At 36.8% G+C, this 25,876-nt stretch overlaps 1 protein-coding gene across 1 annotated transcript in view; it reads right to left on the bottom strand.

The window, feature by feature from the left end:
* b3glcta (beta 3-glucosyltransferase a) overlaps positions 1 to 25,876 on the bottom strand; it is a 66,339-nt gene that overhangs the window by 10,832 nt on the left and 29,631 nt on the right. Inside the window, exons 4-11 of the mRNA XM_062419751.1 lie at positions 21,899 to 22,008; positions 15,780 to 15,856; positions 14,993 to 15,104; positions 9,697 to 9,833; positions 9,526 to 9,589; positions 8,398 to 8,529; positions 5,322 to 5,391; positions 3,189 to 3,302 (exon numbers count right to left, since the gene is read on the bottom strand). Of these exons, the coding sequence (XP_062275735.1) occupies positions 3,189 to 3,302; positions 5,322 to 5,391; positions 8,398 to 8,529; positions 9,526 to 9,589; positions 9,697 to 9,833; positions 14,993 to 15,104; positions 15,780 to 15,856; positions 21,899 to 22,008 (816 nt within the window). The remainder of the gene's footprint in view (positions 1 to 3,188; positions 3,303 to 5,321; positions 5,392 to 8,397; positions 8,530 to 9,525; positions 9,590 to 9,696; positions 9,834 to 14,992; positions 15,105 to 15,779; positions 15,857 to 21,898; positions 22,009 to 25,876) is intronic.

Here is a 25,876-nt window from a genome sequence, read left to right as displayed (position 1 = left end):
ACCATCACTTCTTTGTTGACTGAAAAGCCTCCTTCTACAGAGGCTTGGCCATGCCAAGATCATGAGTTGTTTCACAGTCTCCCACAGGTGGCACCACTCTACCTTGGTGGACAATTGCTTGTGGTAGCATTTATCTAATCTGTTGCTCTCTGGGTTGAAACTCCTGAAAGAGTCAGTCTTGAGGCTGTGATCATAGAACTGGCTGAACTGGCTTCAGGACTTAATCACAGGATCTCTCATGGATGCGGCCAAACTCCACAAGGATATGAAGAACACTGGTGAGTTTCTTTACTCGTGTCTCTTTGCTACTGATGAGCACTCTTGGGTCCAGCACTGATAGATGTCTTTCAAAGGGATAATTGATTGGAGCCTTGTCAATAACTTTGAGACCGTCTTCATCAAAAACAATTTACAGCTCTGTCTGAACTCAAGCCTCAGCCTTTGAGTGTTTGAATGTTTCTTTCTGTGGTCCTCAAGTACTCTTGCTGTAATGAATTCAGCTTTCTGACATCAACATGGTTCTCTGCATCATTATATTCTACCTGTAGCAGTTTCAGTGTGGCAATGACATTCTGCATGACAGCTGACTTTATGAACTTCTCCAGTAAATCTGGCAACAAACCGGAAATATCCTACATAATACATAAATGGGAGCATGGGTTCATCACTCTGGTACCTTTTTATGAAAGGAGAGATTTCCTTTGCCACCATGTGAAAAAAGTTACATTTTGCTGGAAAGAGATCATTTCCAATAATAATTCTCAGCAGCTTTATACAAGTTGTTTGATGGTGTTGTCACTTTTCCTTGTTTTGCAGCAGTTATGTAGATCTTCAAGAAGGGCAGGATCTGAAAAGCTCACTCCACCACCTCCATATATTCTACAGTCATCAGTGACGACAGGAATCAACGGAGAAACTCGACGACCCAGTCACCGATGAACAGTCCTCCCTGAGTTGGAACATCCTTAAAAAGCCATTTCAGGCTTGAGAGGGAGCTTGCTAGCTCCCAATTGGTGGCTGCACAATGCTCCCTGAAGGAATTGTGCAGAATGTGCAGACCGTAGCTCCTAACCTCCACTATCTTCTTGCCTATTTTGGGTTTGTATGTTGTTGTTTAGTTTTTTTTGCAGGAGTGAGAAAGGCTTTCAGTTTATAATAGGGCTATCCATTGATGTCAAGCTGGCACCTTCTCATTTCACGGTTCAAACTTTCATCAAACAAAAGCACATATCCTGATTCGTTCTTTACTCTCTCCTTCATTAGTGACAAGAAATGGGGTGCTATGCCAAATGTTCCAAGATATGCTGCTTTCTTCTCCCCGCAGGTTAACTGCTTTGCAATGTCACGGTCAGGAAACATGGCTTGGAAAACAGCTCCAAAGTACTCACACAACTTGTAGGAGTAATAATCTTTAATCACTTTTGCTGCCTGACAAATTTCTGCAAACAGTGCTAGATTTTAAATAAAACAAAAGGTTTCACTGGGTTTGCACTGTTGCCTGCTGCAAAGGTAGCTGTAGTTTCACAAGCTGATGTTGAGGTTTCACTGCAAAGTGTTTCAGATGTTGGGTGGAAACGAGATCCCAAAGTGCAACCTGACCTGAGCTTTGAGAGGTATTCATGTTTCTTGCCCCAAGAGGGCAGACCGTGTGAGGTTTTAGTTAGGTTGGGATATTGACACGTGGCATGAATTACAGTATAAAGTGTTAAAAACACACCATACGCTATGCATATATGAACATGATGCATTTTTACTTGGCTGTCATTAACACGTTTTAGTAAGTTTAACTCTTGCCTCTTGAATGGCTGTTAAGTGCCAACTTCCCCCTTGTATACAGGTGGATCTCATTTGCACAAGTTGTGCAGCATACCTTCCTTTGTGCTTCCTGTCCGAAGCCATTTTTTAAATATTTTTCATTAGCCAGGCTGTCATTAAAGTGGCAGCCTGGCATGTTGATACAGCGATAATAAAATCCACTTGCTCTCTAGTAGCTTATGAGCAGGTACAATAGTTAGCTCATTACCTTCAATGTGCATGCATGCAAAAAGGTCAAAGGATGCTTGCACATTCTGAGAGTATTTGTTCATCCTCCAGACGCGGAGCAGAACGTTTAATTTTGGTCAATCTAGCTCTGTTCTGCGTCTGGTGTGAGACGCCAGGAGACAACAAACAAATATGCTTAACTTGAAATATTCAAAAGATTTTCGGTTAACTTTGTGATTGTGTGGATGAAATGCCAGATCTGGGAGTATATTGAAATCTAATCTAATCTTGAACACATAACAGTTAAAATTACACATTTTCCAAACATTAAAGATGTACAATCCCTGAAAAATGATCCTTTGTGATGAGTTCATTCCAAAACGACAGGAGCTATAGTAAACTGTGAAAAATCGGCACTGTGTTGAAATCACTGCAGTGCAATCACTTCTGGGCACAATAAATTACATTTCAGCTAGGAGTATGGTTGAGCCACAATATGCATATCCATCCGTCCATCTGTTCCTTATCTGATTCACAGCATCAGTGGAAAGCCATCCAAGGCTCCTGTAACCCAACAATATCCTCCAGCCTCTCCTGAGGGAAAAGCTGGAGGATGTTGTTGGGTTAAAAAGCTTCTCCTGAGGGATCACCAAGCTCTCAGGGTAGTTGGGGGATGTGTTTTCCTTCAGGTTAAAAATAAACTATGAAAAGTAATGAAATGATCTAATGGCTTAATCACCGGCTCTTGAACCAACAAATATCTGGAGCAAACAAATCAGTTATTAAATACCAACCATCCTCTGTGGAAATCAGTGGGGGATATTGGCACAGCTTCTGGTGAGCAAATATGCAGTTTATAGCTTTCAGTCAGACAAAAGCTCTTCATATTAAAAAATAAAGAGAAGGCAAAAGGGCATATATCACCTCAACATTATTTAATGGAAAACATAAAAGAAAGCATGTGATAGTAAAAAGAAAAGAAAAGAAAAGAAAAAAAGTAACATTATTAAGTTATGTTTGTCCCTACTATTTACATTTTCTGCTGACAGACTCCTACAGGTTTTATTTTCATACCTCTTGCCTAGTATAGACATGTCAGCTTTTTCATGTTTCTGTGTATGTAGCTGACCCTACAACAATACCAAAGGTCTAACGGTATTTTTGGTGCAACTAAAGCTAGAGGTTAAAGCAAAAGGAACACTTACCTCTTTCAGTATTTGGTACTCCTAAATTTATGGTTGGTATTGAAGGATCAGCATGGTCACTGTAGTACTCTAAAAATAAGGCATCTTTCTCCCAAGTCTTCTTTATCACTGGAACTAGAGCAAAGGGGGAAAAACAATATAGTCATAAGTAGTTTAACAACAAGTAGACCTTTGATTCTATGCAGTGTAGACTTGTTCCCTGAGCAAGTGATTACTGTATCTCATATTATACGATGCTTCTCTGATTTGTCTGTTTTTGCTCAAATATTCTAGACAATTGATAAAGTTTATAAGGCAATACATTTTCAGCAGAGACAAGTGGGTTTAGATGAAATAAAACTCAATGAATGTTCAACATGATTTGCCAGAAAATATCAGAATGAGGTAGTATTGTGCAGTATTGTACTATATGGCACATATCATTTTGAGTGTGTAAACATTTTTTTTTAAATCCAGTTTGAATCCTTGCCTCTTCTTTTACCATTTGTTTCAACTTATTAATGATAACACTGGATGAAATCAGAAAAGATTTAAATTTGATGTTACTGTACAAAGTGCTATGAATCCTTTGTCTTCTATCATATGTCATTTTGTAACAACTTTTTCTCAATGTCCTTTAACCTATAGTACTCAAACCTGCAGCCTTTTGACTTTTTGCCCTCTGTTGAAAAAAAGCAGAGCTGTGATTTCATAACTATATCTGGATGTGTTTCCTCGCTCTAGTCAGCTGAGCCTGTCGCACACAAAATGCTCATCTGTCACTGATCCAAATCCTGGCATCATAGGAATCATAGATGGCGCAGATTAGTATCTGACTGGACTGATCTGTAGGTTTTGTGATGAGTTTCTGAGTCGTCTAAGCATGACTGTATGAGTGATGAAAAACACAACATCTACAGCAGCTCAAGGCTGTGTACAACTCTCATAAATCAATAAAAGTATATCAGGGTGGCATATTTAACACTGAAGGAATGAACTAAAAAGCTAAAGGTTGAGTTGGCTGACTTTCTGTGCAGTTTCAAATTGCCAACTGAACTGATGAAGTTCAAATTAAGTTCTAGCTATTGCACTGCTATTTTAAATCACCATATTCAAATGATCAGAATAAACTAAACATTAAAAATTCATCACGCAGTTTAGAAGTTGATTGTCTGCTTTACTGCACAAAACACAACCTACACGTGAAACTTTGTGTGGAAAGCTGTAGCTTTTGCAAATCAAATATGATAGAAACTGTAATTATGTTCAGACTTGGGTCACAAAATGGAACAGAGACTTTTTCAAAAAGGAACTACAAGTTTAAGATTTTCTCTTCTGTATTTCCAATTGGCAAACGGGCCAGAAAAATACAGCAACCACATGTGACTATTCACCCCTTTTTATGGTTGAATGTGCATTTCGAAGGTCAGTTCATCGTTTTTTGTGGTTCACATTAAACAACAGATAGTGAACATTAAAAGGACTTAGTGACATAAAAGTAAATTAGTTGTGAGGCTCTTTCATCTGTATTGCTTACTGATCTAAGCTAACCTTTGATACATACAGTAAATCTAATATTCATTTACATCCCGACCACATTTGAAACTGATAGCGGCAGCTTGGCAGAACATATGGTAATTAAGGTAATTATTGCAATTTCTTTTGAGAAACACTCTTTGAATTTAGAGCCCAATTTGTCTCATCTCTCTAAAATTAATCTGCAATATATCAATGCGATCTATTGACTGAGCCTGTTACATTTTCATCACGTTAAAAGAGAAGCACATTTACAGAAGATAGCTTAATGTCAAACGAAGCTTGCCAATAAATGGCCAAACGTCATTAAGTGATTTTTTAACATCTGCATGATTGTTGGATGATCACATAATTCAAAAATAAAGGGAGGCATGTAATTATGTACTCATAGGTATTTTTTATTTTTAGCTTCAACACCATTTCTATTTAATCCTTTCAGACCAACTGTGGAAAATTGAATGAAAGACTTTATCATGATAATGAGAAAAAGCTCTTATACGGTCACACATGTCAAAGGTAAAACAAACCCAATACATGAACACAAAGCACACAATTGTGCAGTATTTAAAGGGAAATTGTGCATCCTTAGCAGATCCTCTGAGTGTGAGTGTGACTCACCTCTTTCACTGTGAAATTTCTGACAGGTTTTCACAGCAACAAATATATCTTCTATATTCACAGGCTCCCCCTTTGATGAAAATAAGAGACATGAATCAAATAAATGCTCACATAAACACACCCCATACATCAAGTGTAATTAAAAGAGAATCTATATTGCAAGCAACAAAATGGCTGAAATTGAGTTTTTCGGGATATATTACGTGTCAAAGAGATCAGTGGGAGTTCAAAGGGAAATGTCTGTAAATGATCTGAAGTTATTTGGCCCTAGTTGTCTTTGGCTCTCCTTCTGAAACTAAAGACATACACTAGCCGATAACACTGCAGCATGTGGAGGAATGTCAGGGCTTAATGCAGAATTAGATGAACATTTGGGGCATATAAAAGCCTTGAAGTTAAAAAGGCAAGCAACACATAAGACTGTGAAGGATAATAAATTAAAGGAAAGAGAATAAAAGTGAAAATGGAACATCTCTGTGTGCATCTCTCTGTCCTTGTTACCACCTACGGTCCAAAATGGAAAAGGCTGGAACAATCACACAAAGAAAGATTTACTACATCAACAACAGACAGAATGCAATAAAATGTCACCAGTGTTTGTGTAAGCTATTACTTTTTCAAACAACCTATATAATGTGCAGTATGTGATAAACGGTAACAATCTCTTCAGACATGATAGAGCCTGAAACAATATTGTATGAACTAGGGTTGCAACAAATTGTTATTTTAATTATTGATCACTGTGTTGATTATTTCTTTGATTCACTGATTGCACAGATGGTGTATTAAATGTCAGAAAATAGTGACAAATGCCAAAGTGATGTCTTCATATTGTCCACCCAAAAGTCCAAAACCAAAAACTATTCAATTTACAGTGATGGAACCAGCATATGTTTGGCTTTTAACTTTCTAAATAACTTTAACAATTAGTATTATACTTTATTAAAATAGTTGTTTCTTAATTTTTTGTTAATCGACAAATATATTAATTGACTGATTGTTACTGCACTAATACAGCCCATGAAAAGGAGCCTTGAAGACCATCAGGATGTACTGATCTTCATCTTCATGACTGTCAGACAGAAAAGCAGCAGTGTTTTGAGTGTGTTAGCAGAGATGCATTGTTGATCTACGACACCCAAACCTCAAACCTCACCTTTGATATAATTTTGAACAAGCCTCTATCCTGAAATGTCTGGGTTACACAGAGAAATACCACCAATATCTGTACTGCCTCAAATAAAAAGGACACGTTATGCTGTCACGGCCACTTTGTTTATTGTTGTTCACCTCCTTGAATCTGCCTCTCGAGACTCAGCCAAAAGCTGTTGTGGCCTCACTTGATAATTTGTCTTGCTACTGTTTCAAACACTGGCCGACTACGATATGCACCCTCTTGTTTTATGTGAATGGGAACTTCTCCCTGAATACTTATTAAACCTGTGACCTTCATGTTTCTTCACTGGCTGCCTTGAATTGTCCTGTTTTTTGGTCAAATTAATGCAGTTTTATGAGGACTGAGATTTCCATGGAGAGGGAGGTAAAAAACATACAAGACAGATCAGGCTGCAACAAACATGTATCAGACTCAAGATCACATATGCATATGCAGTATGTGACCTGAATCACAAATCACAAAATCAGACTAGATTTTTTTTTTATTATGTCAAAAATAGGAAGGAGGAAAAAAAATATCAGAATTGGGACGCTTTCAGTTACTGTTCTGGCATTGAAAATTCAACTCACTTCCTCCACTTTTAATACAGCTACAGTCACATACACATCCATGCAACACAGTCACTTCTTCCATCATTGCTGATCTTTTTAGGGTGCATGTGGGATCAGCAGAATCATGGTTAATGGTAGCTAACCCTTCTTTACACTTCACACTCACTAGATCAAACATAATACTAAGATATACATCAAGTATTATGCTGCAAACATGCTGGCAATCTAACATACTGATATGGTCAAAAAAATGACCTGGTCATTATGTTTTGTCCTCAGCCACACCCACTCACAGAGGTGTACAAAAAACTACCACTCAGATACACTCTTAAGTCTCCCTTACACACTAAACTAAATCTAACTCCTTTTCTATTATTTGCTAAAGAGGAAATATGAGCTCTATTATTCATTGTTCAACAGTTGATGAACTGTACTTTTGTAATAAAGCCTTGATTACAAAAAGAGAGACATTAACTGAATTCTTATAATTGCAGTGTACACCAGTTCCTGACTTCACTGGTGTGCTGCTTAGTTTGCATTTAACAAGTCAAATTCTCAACATTTGTGCTTGCTACACATTTTCTGTTGCTTCAGCAAAATAAACAAGGCAGCTTATTTTCATGGTACAAATATCCTTCAGATATGTATGCTTTATTTTATATTCATCACACAATATGTGGGATGATTTATGTTTTCATAATAAATACTACAATCGTTCTCATACAAAAAGGTGGTCGTGTGTAAGATAACAGTCGAACAAAAGAGATAAAGGGAATAAAGGAAAAAGAGAAGATGAAAGCTGGTAAGTTACTGGCTGTGGACAACATGGATTTGCATGTGAATTGCGAATTCCTTGGTCCAGATATGACAAAAGGATAAATCTAAGAGAAGAGGATGAAAAATGGTAAGAGGGAAGGATAGGCCTGTTAAAACTACTTTAATGTTATTAATAGTCGACACCCAAAAGTGTTAGAGTTGGAGATAAACTCAAAGAAATGTTGATGAATGTCAAAAAACGGACAGATGCATCTCTGGTCGCTGAGAGGATGCATGTCTTTCTTTGATGGATGACTAAATTAAATTTGGCAAACAAAGCTAAAACTTGTATAACTTAAGATATATAAAAGCAATAATATTCCAGGTCGTACTGCACGGTGAAATGCTGGTGCTGTTTTGATGCTGCGGCTGTGAGGATGATCGCTGATGGCTGAATACCGTACATCATTCACACAATTGCCAATTTCTCACAGTGAAGCACCCCCGTTTTATATTGTTTAATCTCATTCCCTTTCCTTTTCCTGAAAATTAAGGACAATCAAACAGATCTGCATACGGAGTAGTTACTCACACACAGCAGGGGCTCTCTGCTCAGAGTGGTAGCACAGTGCTGGGCCTGAGGAGAGTCCTCCGGCTCAGTGCACAGCTCAGGAACAGCAATCAGATGTGGACCCTTCCCATTGTCCCAGATGTACAAGGCAACCTGCAACAACACAAATTGATCTTGTTAAGTTTATAAGCTAAAGACAAGATACAATCTTTCAGACAATGCTGTTTTATTATAAACTAAACACATGTGAAGTGGGATTTTTCTTTTTTTGCATTCACATTACTTATCCTTGTTAAGCGTATTTAGTTTTCAAGATGACTCACAAAAGAGACAAAGTGGATGACGGAGAGGGAGAAACATTGGTGAGTGATATTATATCTCTTTCTGTAGAGGTGATAAAATCTAGGACTTAGTTTAAATATTCTATAGGGGAAGATACAGATGTTACAGCAAAAGAATAGATGATGAGGATGGCACAATCAGTGCCATCTGAATATTGAAGACTCTCTCAAAGAATCAGAAACTACAAAAACTGTTAGCTGTGCCGTTTTGCTGATTTATAGCCTGGAGCTAATCTACTGACAATGAACTGGATTGACACTCTGGATTCATGCAATGTCTGTCTGTACTTTTCTGTATAAAATAATCTTTATTTTGACATACATGAGGTTGTATGTGTATTTAAATGATGATAAATTAAACTTTTTTTCCCTAAATACTTGGAATTTTCTCATCAGAAAAACACCATTCGACCCCCCTGTTTTTGCTTTTTTCTACACAAAATACTGTATTCTTACTGAATCTGAAGGACTGAACTCATGCCATCTCTAACTGAACCACCTTTTCCAGACTGAGCCTGATAAATCTGATGCTGTGTTTACTCAACAAAATCCCTAGATGCCTTCTTGACTGAATTTTTATGATAAAAATAAGAACCTCAATGCTGCACCATGACAATTCTCCAAAGTAATGAGATTTTACTTCAAGGTTAGATGGATTTCATGCCTCACTCTTCTTGTGCAAATAAATTATAGTGGGTCGGCACTGGCTTGAGAAACAAGAAAATTGTTAGAAAATGTCTGAAAACCAGGAGCCTCATCATCACTTTCCAGAAAAAAGTTTGACAGTTTGACTTTCATGTTATCTTACCTCATGTTTCAGGTCAATAGTGAAGTCAGATTTATGTGGCTCATCTGTCACTTTGTTTGCAAGCCTAAAATAGAAAATCACAGATTTCAAGTTGAAATATGCAAAAAACAGTAAATCTAACCTTTTCTACTGAAGGAAATACATACAAGCTTGTGTATTGAACATACTCACCGGACTACAAGGGGGATGCTTAAGGCCCAAGCAGCAGCAAAGTCTGGATATTTAAAGACGGAGGGATTCTCTGCAAAGGCGTAGTGATGGATGATAGTAGACTCCACATCATAGAGGGGCTTACCAAGAAACCACTCCTGATAAATGAGAAATAAATGACAGCATGTCCGCACCAGTGCAGGTTAGTTCTCTTTGAGTTGTTTTTCATTATCATATTACTGTGAACTTTAATATAAAATGACACATTTTAGTTTCTGCCCAATTTAGGAGTTTTCACACTGCACTTGCCAGAAATACTTTGAAAATTCTTTCCAGTGAGTAAGTTTGTTACTGGCTGGGAAAATAATGAGATTTCTTGATGGAAAAAAATTCAAAGGTGTCAGATATTGTAGCCACAAAGGCTCTCATCATAATTCCTGACACATCGTGAGTAAAAAAAAAAAAATCTTATATTTAACCGAAGCCTCCCACAGTTAATATGAAGTTAAAATATCTGTGCAGTGAGGTTATGAGAGCTCACATACTCATCATATAATAATTTAAATCACATATATTTCAATGTAGTGTCCCAGATTGTGTACTGCTATTCATCCTTAATGCAAAAATATGACAGAATTTAGATTTCTCTTCCATTTCTCTCCTGTAAAAAAAAACATTTTAGGGCATTTTGGCTTTCTTGCTGAGACTTAGATTAAAAAATATCAATACCACTTTCATGTTTGAATGCTAAGCTCAGCTAGCAGCAGGTTAGCTTAGCTTAGCAAAAAGACTTGAAACAAAGATGTTTTTTGTTATTTTAGGTAGGTCTTATCATGGTGATGTCTAAGTGCTCATATTTATGAGAAGGTTTTTAATGATTGTAATGTTATTGTAATGATTAACTTTTTTAATTCACTATGGTACCAATATTTTAACAATACCGATACCAAATACTGATACTAATCATTTCTTAAAAGAATATATGATTTTATTATATGTTATATTTATGTTTATAAAAAAGATAATTACACTTACAGGCAACATAACACATACTGGCTAATAAGTGCTACGTTTGTGCTAAAAAGTAAAAAAATAAATAAAAATAAAGTTCAGTATTTAACAGAAATACTATGATTAAATAATAATGAAACAAATAGAAAATTAGAAAAAAATTAAGATACCACTAGCATAAAACATGTGCACATCTGCAATTTCTTAAAGATTTCTTAGTGTTAACAGGCCATGATTTTTCCAGAGCAACTTCCACTCTCTACATATTGGATTATTTAGGCTTCCTTACACAAACTTTCAGGACAAAAAAGCAAAAAATAAAAACTCATGAATTTTCTTGCACTCCGACATTTTAGAATTGGCTTGTCATTTTAATATACTTCATTTTGATAGTTCAAAATGATTTCCTCATCTTCTTAAACCCACATGAAAAAGTTTTCTTTTTCATAATGAGTTACAGTTCATGTTGTAAAGATTATTTAACACTTGCTAAAAGCAGCGTTTGGGGGGGAGGGAGTGACAAATTCTCACATTTATTTTGTGCTCTCAAGAGATATATCTTGGCATTTTTACACAAGATTTAGATTGGGTCTCAGGAAAAGTAACATGTTAACATGTTTAGCTGTAAGTGGATTTTGTCCCCGGCTAATTGTATCTTCTACTTTAGAAAACACCAAAGCAAAGGGACCTTGCTCCTTGGGTTCACTTTTTCTTCCATGTATCTTCACAATTCAATATATTCATCTGTGTCTGCTGTGCAATTCCTTTGAAAGCCATTACACATATGTCAAACACCTGCCATAATCCTCCTCCCCCTCCTTTTAATGTTGAAGGTCTAAACCATTCTTTTCAGTGTTTGCAGCGGGTGACCCTTGTGGCATTGACAAGGCCGTTCCCATAGAGGATGATGCTTGATGCAGTCACAGAGGGTTCACTGGTTGTTGCCTGTCCATCACAACTGCCAGGGCTTTATTCTTACTGATGAGCTGCAATTTAATGGTTTCTACATTTCCAGTATCACAAAAGACAATGTTTTTGAACCTAGTGTCCATAAAGGTGCTGGTGGCAATAGTATAGTCGTGCTCAATGTTACACTTCTGCCCAGCACACATAGTTGCTCTTTGGAGAAGAAAGACCAGAGGTATCATGTTAGAAATAGTTATGTACTGCTAAGGGCCTCAGTAGCTTGGCTGATCTGGCTCTATTCTCCCTCATTCAAGCACAAGATGTTTCTCCTAACAAGACAAAGTGCTGTTATAACTGCTTGTCATTGTTCATACAGTCTCCAGCGTGTACAATACTGAATTTCATCGCATCTCTACAGCTTGGATTAGACTGTGCTCTGGGAATTGCAAATTAATTTGTATTTGTTTTAGCTTGTCAGATGCTTTGGTGCTATGGTGAAAGAACTGAAAAATAGCACCACATTTCTCCAGGATTGACTCCAAACTTGTGTCAGCCTTAATGAAGACCTTCATAATAAGTTGAGGATGTATGAACAACACAGAATGTGTTTCCAGTGAGTTGTCCACAAAGCTGAAACCATATTAGCTGGATTGTCTGTAATAATAGCATGGACCTACTTATATAGCTTTGGACTTTCACTAGACATTAAGGATTTCCTAAAAGGGGGTTTGTATCAGGGACCAACCGCCTTCATAAAATGACGGAAACCTGCTTTTTTTGTAACAATCATCTTGACTCGGCTACTTGTGATGTCTCTGGCTATCTGGGAATAATCTGAAAAGGATTAAGGTTTTCCCATTACAAAAGGAAAGCTGAATTCTAATTGTCATAATATAGTTATATAATTTTTCAGATTTTTCTCCTTTAATAACTAAACTCAAAATAAAAATATAAAAGTCATGCTAAATATGTCAGTTTATTGACACCACAAATGTTATACAAAAGTACTGAGAACGTTTGGAAGTGATGTAGCCACCGATATTTTGTATTTATGTAACTTCATTATATACATATATATATATATATATATATATATATATATATATATATATATATATAATGAAGTTACATAAAATATATATATATATATATATATATGTATATATATATATAATGAAGTTACATAATATATATATATATATATATATATATATATATATATATATATATATATATATATATATATATATATATATATATTTATATTGGTGCCAAATGAGTAGCTTCTGAGTATGTAAGTATTGATCCCACAGTATTGATCCGACCATCCCTACCCACCACTCTATTTGGCTGCTGGTAGTTTTAAAAGCTAGCAGCCTGTGTATCTGTGAATACGTCATGTTGTTGTTCACTATCAAGTTGATAATCAAGGTGATGTGTATTTTCAATCTAGCTAAGAGGTAAAAGGGAGAGAAAGTACAAACTGGGTGCATTATAAAGCAAGGAGCGAGCAAGAAAAGTGGATAATCAAGCTAATGTTACTGCTAGCACTACTAGCCTGACAGTGGCAGCCAAACTATCCAACCTCAATTTGTGGTCAGTTGAGCTAAACACTATGTGCCACAATGAAGGAGAGGAGGAGGAAGTTTTTAAAAAGGGATGGGATATGTTCAGAAATCGTTAATCTGTTTGGAATATTTTTGTTCTATGAAGGATGATGGAAAACACCAATGGACTACACTAAACTTGAGGGTCAGCAGGGACAACAATTGGTGAGTTTTGGACACCCTGTCTGTGTTACTGCCTGTGGTGTTGAAGACCGTCTAGTTTGTCTTTGAATAGGCCTTGTAATGATGTCAACCGCTGTGTCTATTTTATGTTCATGTAATTCACGTGTAAGAAAGGCATTGTGCTGAGACAGGAAACCTGGCCTTTCACTGTCTAACTGTGTCTGTGTTGAACCGCTCGTCATTAGATGCAATAAATAGAGCATTGTGTGCTGTTCGTGGTGCTGAAACATTTGATCACGACTGGGCCCCAAAGATTGCTCCGCTCCTAGTTTGCGGGCAACTAAAGGTCAATAATTAGCATCTCCTGTGTTCAACAGAGAAGTGTAAAAACGACAGCTTGTATCTCCCCCTGGCTACTGGTGTTAGCATCACATTTAGCACACAGACAGTGTTATCCATCTCCTCTCAGAAAGAAAGTCAATGTGTATTTATAAGAATGTCAAACTATTAATTTAAGAGTAATATTTTTTGTATGATTTTCTTTTGTTTTTAATTGATTTATTTATCAGCTTTTGTCATTAAATGTTTTCATTTAGACTGTGTGAAATCACTTTGTAAAACTGGTTTTGAAAAGAATTACTTTGCTTCTTAATAATTTCATATGAACATGGACACATATGACTGTCATTTTAAAGCATCTCAGTTTCTAATTAGAGAGAGCTAATTTAAAAGTGGCAGCTCATATCTGTAAGGAACCTTCACTCCTGAAAATATTCTGCAGAGGAAAAACTAAATGAGTTTGCTTATCACTATACGATAGTGACCACACTGAACTGTAACACCTGAGAAAGAAGTCTTTCCTTTAGGGCTTGTTGTAATGAATCAAATCATGAGGTGTTGTATCCATTGTGTATTTCTCCCCGAGATAAGGTTATGTATAGTCATACAGTAATGAGGTCCATCCCTGACTTGGAACTGAAATACCCTTGCAGAGAATAAACTGCTCTCAACGACAATAAAAAAAATTCCATTAATTGTCCGTTAATTGATGAGTTTTTCTGAGACAGACTAAAGCAAAATCATTTTTTCCTGCAGGCTTCACATCAAAGTGTAATTAACGTCATTTTTAGCTCTGTTTCACTTGAGAGCCAGCTCAAACTTGTGAGTGTGTTGTGAAGTGTTGTCAACATGGTAAATTAGCACAAAAAAAGAGACAAACACTGCTAAATCTACAGATCAAACCACAAAAATCCACAAATTATTTGGATATCTTAAAAAATTCATAAACGAACGAATTATTAATGGAGAAAACTATTTAGCTCTGCTTGAAGAAAATAAAATAATATATGTATTTATATTTGATCGACCCTACGAACCCATATACAAAAAACCTATTCTATGAGTGGAGAGACAGGGCTTGAATTGGGTCTACAGGAGAGACTGGAGTGACATGTCTGACAGGTTACACTGTGAGCTGGTGGAGCTCGATGCAGTTCAGCAGCTGCAGAGGAGCTGAAACCAACCTGATATTGTATCTCTTAATTGAACTGATGATCAACTTAAGCTGGAGTTCAAAATGGGGATGTAATCGATACATTTGACAGAGACACAGATCAATACAGGAAGACAGAGAGGAAGATACAGTTTTGGAGAGAATATTGTATACTTACTTTATTCTTGTCAAACTTTGCAAGGACTTCTACAAGCTTATTCATCTTTACATTAGTTTCCTCCTCAAGAAACACAAGCCAGGATGAATTTTTCCCAAAGGAGTAAGACAAGCTGAGGACACAGAAAAGTATTAAGTATAAACAAAACTAGTTAAATAATAAAACATGAGTGATTGCAACATTTCCATGCACAGACAAACTCGACAAAAATGTGTCTTTTCATTTCAGTCCAGTCTGAGGAGCTGTAACTGAGGCTCCTAACCCAGTCAGAGTAAGGCAGCCAAAAAGTTTTCCCGGAGGGCAGAAAGAAAAAATAACATCACAAGCACACAGACTTTCAGGGAGGGCGGTAATGATTTAGGGTGCTTTTGAAGATCTGGGTGCTAAATCTTTGTGAAGGAGGGGCAAAAAAAGATTCAGATGTCATTTCACATCTCCCCAAAACCATTATTGAACCCAAAATTAATTTTTGAGAAGGCCCAAACATGTAGACTACTGTAGCTAATGTAATTATCATGCTGTTCAGACCACTGGATAACAGCGGAAAATGGCTTATTGTCACATATATAGGCACATTAGAAAGGGATTCATTATAATGTGAAGCAATCAACCACAGTTATTATGTTATTATGTTTTTGAAGCAATTTGTGTAAAACGTGGTAAACTACACCCTCAAAATCAAACCATAATCTCTACTGTAGGAGGCCTTTGTGTTTCTGGAATTTAGTCCACATTTTGAACCCTCAAATCTTTGGTTAATCTAGCTCATGAGCCCAGGGATACTTACTAAGGCAGCAGAGGAAGGATACTCCAGTCTCCCTCATTATCTGATAAACTGTGAAGAAGCAAAACCACCGGTGGTTTCTGAAAGAAACACCACAGATCATTTTAACTGTACAATAGCTACACAAAGGTAAAGACAATTAGAGCAGCTTTTTTGCAGTGAAGGACCCAAGGGTGGCCTGGTGTATACAGGGACTGTCCTTTAAGTGGAAGGTCAGTGGTTTGATAATGAGCTAGTTCTGGATCAGTCTTGAAAGAATCTCTCTACTAAGTCACTAGATATTTGTAAGCCGTTTTTAATAAAACTGCCACAAATACCAAGAGACAGAGTAATCCTTGAGTCAGACTGCATGATATTTTTCAGGTGGTCACTGTGTTAGACAAGGTTATCACAGAGTTAAAAAATCTCTGCCATGATTCGCCTGAAAGACACAGTATACGATAAATTGGACACCGACCAATCATAGCTTGTCATGTGTTGTTGGTGCTTGGAGAGGTCCTAGAGGACGATGTCAATATTCCATCTGACAGTAAGAACAACATGTTTACGTACTTAAACACAGTTTTATGAATGACGGTGAACCTGTAACCACTCATCATATGTCTGCAGTGAATTGTGCTTTTTTCTTCTCAAATCACACTTTACACACATAATTTATATATTTGTGCTAAGTGTGATGTCACATTCACAGGTGTGATTAATTTGGTATAATGCTACTGACTAGAGTTTGACAGTCAAATGGTTCCAGGTTTGCTGAAATGAAAAAAAACAACATTCATTTTTCATTTTCCCTATGAGTCAACATCACAAAACTCTTTGTAGAAGCTGTTCAACTAGACAAGATCAACCAAAATGTTTGTCTTTTAGTTGGTTCGTCATGAGGTGTCACAGATGTGGCATCAGTTGTCTTTCACTGTGACACACCATACAAGAAAAAAACAACTAGCAAATACACTACACTGTCTGGTTCTTTAAATCTATATTGCCTGCAGGCTTCTGACTGTCCTTACACTAAATAATAAGCAATATCTGTAATAAACCAAAAATATCACAGAAAACAATCCCACACAATCACTTCCAAACAAGGACAATCGGTTTCGGCTAAATTTTCTTTTCTAGTGATAATGGTGTATAAAAGGTGTGTGAGGATTGTCTGAGAGAGCTGATGTTTCACACTGTGAAGAAAACAAAGCAGCAGAGCGTAAGACCCTGTGGTTCATTACTGCACGGTCCACTCATCATGCAGGAGGGCAGGGGGAACATTCTCCTCTGAGCCACTCTGTCTAACAGCATCCTGTTTGATTTAGGCAATGAGTCTGACACTGTTTACACTTATTAAAGTCTATTAGTCAGTTGGGGTTTGTTAGCACTCATCTAATATGAGCTTTATCTTAAAGCTAATGGCATAATGACACCTAAAATGTTTTATTAAACCGCTCTCCACTTAATGTTCACACCACCAGTGTTACATAAGATGAAAAACTTTAGTTAAGACTTAAACAGAGAAGAGGTGTAGTGCTCTGATAACAATGCATTTTTTAAAAACAGAGCTTTTGCTTCAAAGAGTTATTGACATTCCTGTGATAAATGTATTTTAGTAGGAGAGGCTGATTCTTTCATGGCGATTGTCTGCAAGCTGCAGACTCTCAATCAACAGATAAGAGTCATTCCTCATATGGACACGTTTGCAACGACTAGAACACTGATTGCTTGGTGACTTGGGAGAAGATAGGGGTCACTGAGGCCTGGATGAAATAGAGGGACAGGAAGCTATGCTGGAGGGGCTGGAAGGAAGATACAGCAGCCACCTCAAAACTGCTTCTGTGATGAGTTACAGTCACAAATAACACTGTCTGATGGCCGATTAAGCCAAGCCAGTAAAGGCCACCTCATCAATTGGGATTCTATGTTAAAGCTGGGTTGTGGGGCTCTTGTCTTCCCCTTCTGGCAGTAAGAGTAATTACACAAACACCATGTTGACATGTGCTTAGGTCATAGGCTCCATCATAGCCTACTCCATTGTTACTGTTGTGGCTGGACGATGGATAAATTATTTTGAGTGCACACAACCCTTCACAAAATGACTTGTTTCACTATCATAATTTAATCTATTCATTCCAATAACATTTGGAAAGCTTAGAAAAGCTGCACATCTAAATTATTTCATCCCAATTCAAATTAGCAGAGGGCTAACTGGAAGTTGCCCATAAAGCATGTGCAGTATGCATTCATGCAGCCAGTGTGGGAATGTCAAACCCGACACTTGATTTAAAAATGAGGTATACTGTAAAATACAGAGAGATTTATCTGTTGGTGACAGGCTAAAAAAGCATTGTGGGAACTTGCTTCGCAAGGCCTTGAATGTAACAGAGGTTAATTTATATGTAAAAGTTCGGCACAGCAGATTTAAAGGATTTTCATCACAGTTTCTCTGTAAATGCTCCAAGTGTTAAGATAATACAAGTAATACCGATGAGAATCCTTTTAAAAAACATGGTGTATCCCACTACTGCTGTAAGAGGTTTTAGAGTTTAATCTTTCTCTGTTGTATACCTCTGTGGATATGAGCATCGGCTAAACAAAAATACTGTATAAATGTAATGTGAATTCCTCCAAGAAGGCAGAATGTCAGACTGTGGGAACATGGGCTGTGAGCTGCCATGCAGAATACACAAGTTCCTGTCTGTGTAAATCTGTGGATATCACAAAAACCTTTCTCAGACAGACAAGGATAAAAGAAATATCTGCTGTGAGTGAAACAGGTAGACAGAAAAGACAGAGAAGTGACAGAAATACTTGATGGTACATGACTTTCCAATCTCTGAGATGCAGTGATGAGGCCATAAATCTATAACTTATTATAAATGGCCTAACACATCACATCATGAGTGATACCAAGTCTGCCTAAATCATTTAAGAATCAAATATTGTACATTTCATAATCTTTTTGTTGTTGCCACCTGGCTAGAATACAGTAATGATCTCTTTTTCTTCCTTTCCCTACGGGTTGATAACAACAGTTCATCCAAAAAATGAAGCGTATTTCATGAGCATGACAAAAAAATAAATAAATAAAAATAATAATAATAATTTAAAAAAATTAAAAAAATTATATACATATATGTAATTTCAGTTCTTTAATGTCTCCACCGTCTTTCTGTGTATCTCAAAACTGGTTTCAAGATATTTTAAAAGGCACTTAAGGGCTTTTTGCAAATCTTTCAGAACCACAAAATACAGTACATCAAACATGTTTAACAGCTACAAACTAAGCAAATCTCTAATATCATTTGGCTTTGATCTTTTTACTTCAGTATCCCAGAAACTCCCGTTAACACTGTTAAATACAGAATTATAGGCTTCTGTGTTGGGCCTTAGAGGTGGGAGTGAAGTGGTGGATGGCTGGTTGTAACTCATGTTTGGCTTTAGAAGGTGGGGGCGGTGGTGAACAAGATAAATGGGAGACTTAAAATTTTATCTATATACTCAAATGTAGCCATGTAAGCAGATTTTATGTTCTGCAAATTTCGATTCTGATTTTCACAATGACTGGAAAGTGCTGGTGTTCAGATGGAAAATGAGGCAAAATTTAGAGGTGGCGCAGTCGCATAAAGCTTTAATGGAATGTTGAAAATGTTTCATCTTGAGCGAAAATGTTGTGATTATGAATCTGCTTCATAAACGTACAGAGATGAGAGCAAAAAAAGGAAAGACTGGAGGGGAATAAAGTCTTGGACTTTTTTGATGAATTCTGATCTGACATACATGCAAACACACATCAGATCAGGGTCACTTTTGGGGACCTAACTTAAACTTACATTAATTTTCTGGAGACTAGAGACAACAACGTTTTTCCAACTGGGGACACAGCTTTTGTCCCCAATTGCACAAGCCTTCCCAAATGATCTGGTCCTAAGTTTGAAATGTGTCCCTAAAAGTAGCCTAAGCAGTTTCAGTCCTGCTTGCTTGTTATTTGGCATGATATCTAAAGAACTTAAAGTCCCTCTCCAGTCAAAAGAATGGTTTATGTTTTTCTTCTTGCTCCTTCTCCTACAGCTTCACTGTGCAGAATGATATATGTGCAGAGTTTGACACTACAGGGCGTTTTTTTAACATTCAGCTACTGAAAGTGGAAAGTTTCTCTGTGCTTATTGAAAATTCAATTTTAAGGGATGGACCTACATTCATGATTTGTAATATCACATATAATTTGGAAGCCAATCCTCGTCCAATATTCAACTTACACCAGTGTGATGTGGAAACTTGATGCTTCCAGTGCACATAAACAGTGAAGTAGGAGACATCTTGTGTCCAGAAGGTCAACTTTGAAATGAATAATATTTGCATATTTTTAGAAGCTGGGAGTTTTAATGAGAGAAAAGGAGTAATTGTAATTCTGGAAGGAGTTTATTTACTTTTTTTGTGTGCATGATTTTTTCAAAAGGATTTCAATATTTTTGGTATTTTCATACACACGACTGCAGTTTTTGGCAATATCTATTATCACTAAGTACTGTATATTTTGAAGGATATGGGAAAATAAACTTGTCTGTTATTACATAACATATTTAATAACAAATGAATAACTCATTTAGAAGAGTGTAGCTTTGGTGAGGGTACAGAATGCACTTTCTGCATATTTGAGAGTGAAGAATACCTTAAAACAAAAGTTATTTTAACTATGATTCAGTGAATCATGATTTGAGCATGAGCCTAGGGTTTTATGTGTCTTTGAAAAGCTGTCACTTTTGCTGATTTAAAATTCTCCAAGGACTCATGGAGTTTGTGTAATTGCATGCAACAGATACTTAAATGCCAGACATCTTTGAGATCATAAATGCAAACACAACATGATGGGGTATTCATGAAGTTGTCTTATCTCATAACATTTGATGTCCATTAATGTAACCAAATCTTTTCATGACAAATCGTATCTACATGCAGAAATTGATGCCACTATTCATTACAGGAAACATGAAACTATATTTCCAAATTGTGGGCAACCAGGAATCAAAATCAGATTTCAATAGTAATGAAGTAAGGTCACCTGCTGCATCAATTCTAATTTTGGACTTGTAGGCTTTCAGGGCAAATGGTATGATAGACTGGATATTTTGTGATTACTTTCAAGCCATTATAATAGAATTAGAAGGAGAAATAATGACTGAGACTGAGACAACTCAACATTTCAAAGTCAGAAACAAATCCACGATCGCAGAAATATGAACCCACATGAGAGATCTAAATTGGTCTCTTGATACAGGAAACACAGCGAGCAGTTCCTCCATCTAGTTTAGTGTAATATTGTCATTAGTGATGGTGCATTCACTATTTAACCAAACAGAATATAACTCATATATTACGCTACATTTCATCTGGCTCTGAGGGGATTTAATGAACAGAAATGGAGGACATTTTGACCTGCAAATGTGTTCTCTGTCTTCTAAAGACACAATGCTGATCTGCCCACTGAAATTTTACAAATTACCTGAAATATTAAGTCATTGCCCCTGTACTTTTTTTTTCATAAAAAACAGAAATTACATACATAACATGTCTTCTCCTAGCCACTGGATGATCATCACTTCTCATTAAAAATGTATGTAAAAATGGCCAGTACAGGCAGAAATGTTGAGCAGAGTGATGCATATCTGAACTTCAAAGCTACATAAATGTTTAGATTTCCTAAATACGTAAAATTATAAGCAAGCACAAGATTTGATGCCGCAAGGAACCAAGAATGTTGCATATTTCAAACTACACTTGAATATTTTGGACTTTGATGCACTGTAGAGGTTTTATCTGGATGCTAATTAATAATTCTTCATAACACCATTCAATATTTAAAATTATAACTATTGAATAATAGTAAATTATCACACATGGCAAACATGAAACGATGTCATGTGTACTTCCCTACTCCCAGATGGATTTTTAATTAAAACCAAATTAAGTATTTGAACTAATTTTAAAAATAAGTCCTACAACTAATATTCAGATCTGACTTTGGCTGATAGTGACATATTTTACTGAGCGTTTCTAGCATGTGAGCTTTGATATGGTCTTCATATGCCAAAATCAGAACATGTGTGCATGTGAGTGAAAGGTAGCTTGAATCTTACCTCTGTGAGACTGTGTGCTTGCCTTAGTAAATCTGCTTTCCGTCTCTCTGCTTGCCTCACATGGAAGGAGTTGCTTTGACTCTGGATGACGAACACTATCTCCCGCAGGTCTGGAGGAACACAAAGGACAGATGTGAGACTGCTCACATACTGTGAAAAAGGACCACGGCAATCGATGACCTTCCGAGAGCAAGACAAGATAAGAGTCACGGTCTGAATAACTGAGGTGACTTTTGCTAATCGCCATTATTGGCCTGCTGATAATAACCAGCACATCAAGAGCTTAATTGGCTTGGGGAGATAGTATGTAAATGTCACAGCCCAGGCTGTGTTACTTAATAAAAGATTAGCAGTCAGAAGAGTTTTTCTCTGAGGTGCCGTAACACCCAAAAGACTGGCATAGTCCATCTGTCCACTACTGGCTGAGCGACACAAGCGCATTATCAGTAAAATGTATTGATACTGCATGTTAAGGCCGAGGTTAACAAGGAGCCATTAGCTCAATACCCTCAGTTACCCTCAAAAACTGCTAATACAGGCTCCTTCAAGGCTCATGACATGTTTGGATACCATCTTTGTCACTGACCCAGCTCTCTGCTGTTCCTCTTCATGTGAAATCCATTTTCAGGGTAGTAATAGTGACACAGCTCAGCGAAGAATGACATTGGCTGCACAAACAAGTCCACATAAACCCTATGGCTATCATGGCCAGTACAATCAAAATTAGACCAAAGGAGGGAGGGTGGGGGGTTATTAAAACAAAAAAAAGGAAAAATCTGTCATTTTGTCTTTGGCTCTGTACAATTACATTTGACAACTCTTAAATCCTGTAAGCTGTCCCTCACATCAAAATGAAGTCGGCGGCACCTGGCTGGAATGGCTGTGACAACAAAAAGGCTTTTCGAGGATTTAGAGCTAAGAGGTGGGAGCCAATACCCAGGTGTGAAGTAAGAAGAAAGCCGAAGAGGTGTCAGAGTTTTCCTGCAATGACAGGCAGCTCAAAAACGTACCAGTAATGAGATGTGCAGGACATTTTGTGTATATATGGCATACAGGCTATTTATATGTATTTGCCCACTCACTTTCAGCTGTGTATTATTTTATTTACTGTATATGCACTTTATATTCTAACTTTACAGATACCTCCAATTCAATTTAAGCATTTCTGACTCGAATAAGCTGCACATGAACAACTGTTCGTAAGATGTGGGATTGCACTGTGTTCTTCGATTGCTAGTTAGCTACATGCAGAGAATATCGGTAAAGCAATACTGTTTGTTTTCATTTATTCTCTCAAGTGGGTAAATTTCACTTAAGCACCTTGTAGCAGCCAATGACGTAATTATGACCGATAATGTAATAATGGCCGATAACGTAATCATTTCGCCTGTTTTGTAATTTAATATAGCCGATAATGTGATAACATTTCTGAACCAATAATGTTTTGCAAATAATAAAATAAGTTATTACGTTATTGGCTATGTAAATAAAAATGTAACTTGATGGCAGAAGTTATTATTAAGAATGTTATTACATTATTGGCAAGTTATTATTTTATTGGCTTGATTACATTTAAAACTGTCAAAATGATTATGTTATTGGCTGTTATTACGTTATTGGCTGCTATATTTTAGTGTACACTAGTTAATTTGTCTATATCTTGCTTCATTACGATGTTTGAGGAAACTTTTATTAGGTAGCTGCATACTTTGCAGAACTTTAAAAAAAAATGGTTTGGTAATTTTATTGGTTATTGTTGTTGGGCTGATCAAGTTAAACTAGCTTACATATGTTAATGTCAGTTGGCACTTGTTGCCTTAGCAACAGTATATGGGTCTATGACATTTTTTGTGTCCATGTGGTTTTTTGGAAATTAAACGTATGAATACCTTGCACATATTGTTTTGTGGAGCCAGCATCAAATTACTGTATTTAATCAATTTTGAGAGAATATATCAGAGGATTATGGCAAAAATGTGGTATAACCATAAAAACGTACTAAATAATTAAACTTGCTTAAAAATGCAAACTTCTCAATAAAACACCATATTAACAAGTTTGGAATGATCTTACATTATAACTTTTTATATTAAATAAAGGAAATGGATACAATAGATATAAATATTACATGTCAATCTGGAACCAGTTACATTTTTTAAATGAAGTCATTATTTGTATTTTTGTTTTTACACCATTTGACATTTTCAGGAGCATTCAGTCTTACTTTTGGTAAAAAATGGTGCAAATGTCATTTCAAATGATGTAAAACCAACAAAAATACTAAATGTACATTTTAACAAACCTGATGCTGCTTTTAAAACTAGTTTTAACATATTGTTGATTTGTTCATCTTGCCAACCCTTATTTGTCACTGACCAATATATTCACTATGGGCTAATGTAATTACTACAATACATGGTTTTTAGCACACACGTCATCATTTTAGTTAATAGACATAGGAAAGAAATACTTCATTCATGTTCATTTATTTCTAAGACAAGAAATCTTCATGCTGAGTCCGATGTGATTCATGGGTGCAACATATTAATGCCACTTAATCTGAACTCAAAAAACCATAATGGGCTCTGTGCCAAATAATTCTCACTTGCTTTCGACATTTTAATTAGCTATTTAAGTGTTTGCACAGAATACAGTCATAAACGGTATGCTATGTCATAAATTATGATTACAGTACCAGAAGGGGCTTTCCTGTGAAGCTTTTGAAAATTTGCTGCGTCTGTGTATTCTGGTGTTTCAAAACATAACTAAGTAACAGCCACTGCTGACAGGTCTATAATCTTCCCTTCGGAATAGTTGTGCAAAAGCAATACAAGAAAAAAAGGGGAAGTGCAACTGCTGACAATGGCAGGATTAGATGGATTGCCTCCTCTTCAATTACACTACCTGAACCTATTCCCTCCCTGGGTTCAGATATTAGCAGTGGGGTCAGGACAAGACACTATGTCACAGTACAGTATCTGTGTCAGATCTTTTTAATTAAGTGTTGGTGGGTGTGTTGCTCCTTGGCGCCTCTCATAACAAAGATCCCATTGATCCTCGAGCCCTGGCAAGGGGGGGGTGGGGGGGTGGGGGGGTTTACTTGTTAAATCTCAGCATGTCCATCTCCCAACAGATCTAACCTCCGCCGAGAGCTAAGCTAAGGGAGCGAACACCACTACACCACCTCTAAATGTCCTTCTACTGAGTTTGCTAAATGAATGACGATTTGTGTGTACGTGTGTGTGCATTTGGTTTCACATAAAGCAGTGCATTTTAAAGCCCCAGGTGAGATACCCGCGTTCTCCTGATACTGCACAGTACAGCAATAATACCAGCTGCATGAGACTAACAGCAAAATCAGATAAGCAGTTTGCCAATCCTTCATTGTGTAGATAATACGTACCCGATGTCAAAGCAAAGGAGAACGATGGTTAAAAAAAGAAACTAATTAAGACTGAATTCACTGGCCTCGGCTCCACACTAATGGGTTTCGATTAATCATCAAACAACAGGGAGAAAAGGGGAAACGGAAATATCCTGTTGTAGTGCCCTTCTTCCTTCATTTCCATCATTCCTGTGTCCTTCTCCCTTCTGGTAAGAAACCACCATTGTGCACTCTTTTGTCTCTCATGCCAGGCCATCCCAGATTGCAAATGTGCAATCACTAAATCTACTTGTATTTAATTATAAGCCAAAGATTTAAAACAACAGCTTTGGTCCCAGAGATGCCATAAAACATTTTTTCCACAGGCGAAAATATCCAAGGATGTTCCTGAGCCAAGAATAGTGTGCAAACAAGTCAAAAGAGTTACTTGGTCTAAACACAGCTTACACGCAGTTGCATTACTATGGTGTTATAAAAAGGTTGGAGGTGTGGATAGGTGTTGATAGACGGTTGCTTGGATGTTGTGAGTAGTTGTTAAGTGATTGCTATACAGTTACTAGTAAATTGAGTTGTGCTGGGGTGTAGCTATTGGA

The sequence above is a fragment of the Scomber scombrus genome, chromosome 5 (genome assembly GCF_963691925.1).
Source record: "Scomber scombrus chromosome 5, fScoSco1.1, whole genome shotgun sequence".
NCBI lineage: Eukaryota > Metazoa > Chordata > Actinopteri > Scombriformes > Scombridae > Scomber > Scomber scombrus.
The sequence above is the reverse complement of the archived record's forward strand: the minus strand, read 5'-3'. Positions and strand labels throughout refer to the sequence as shown.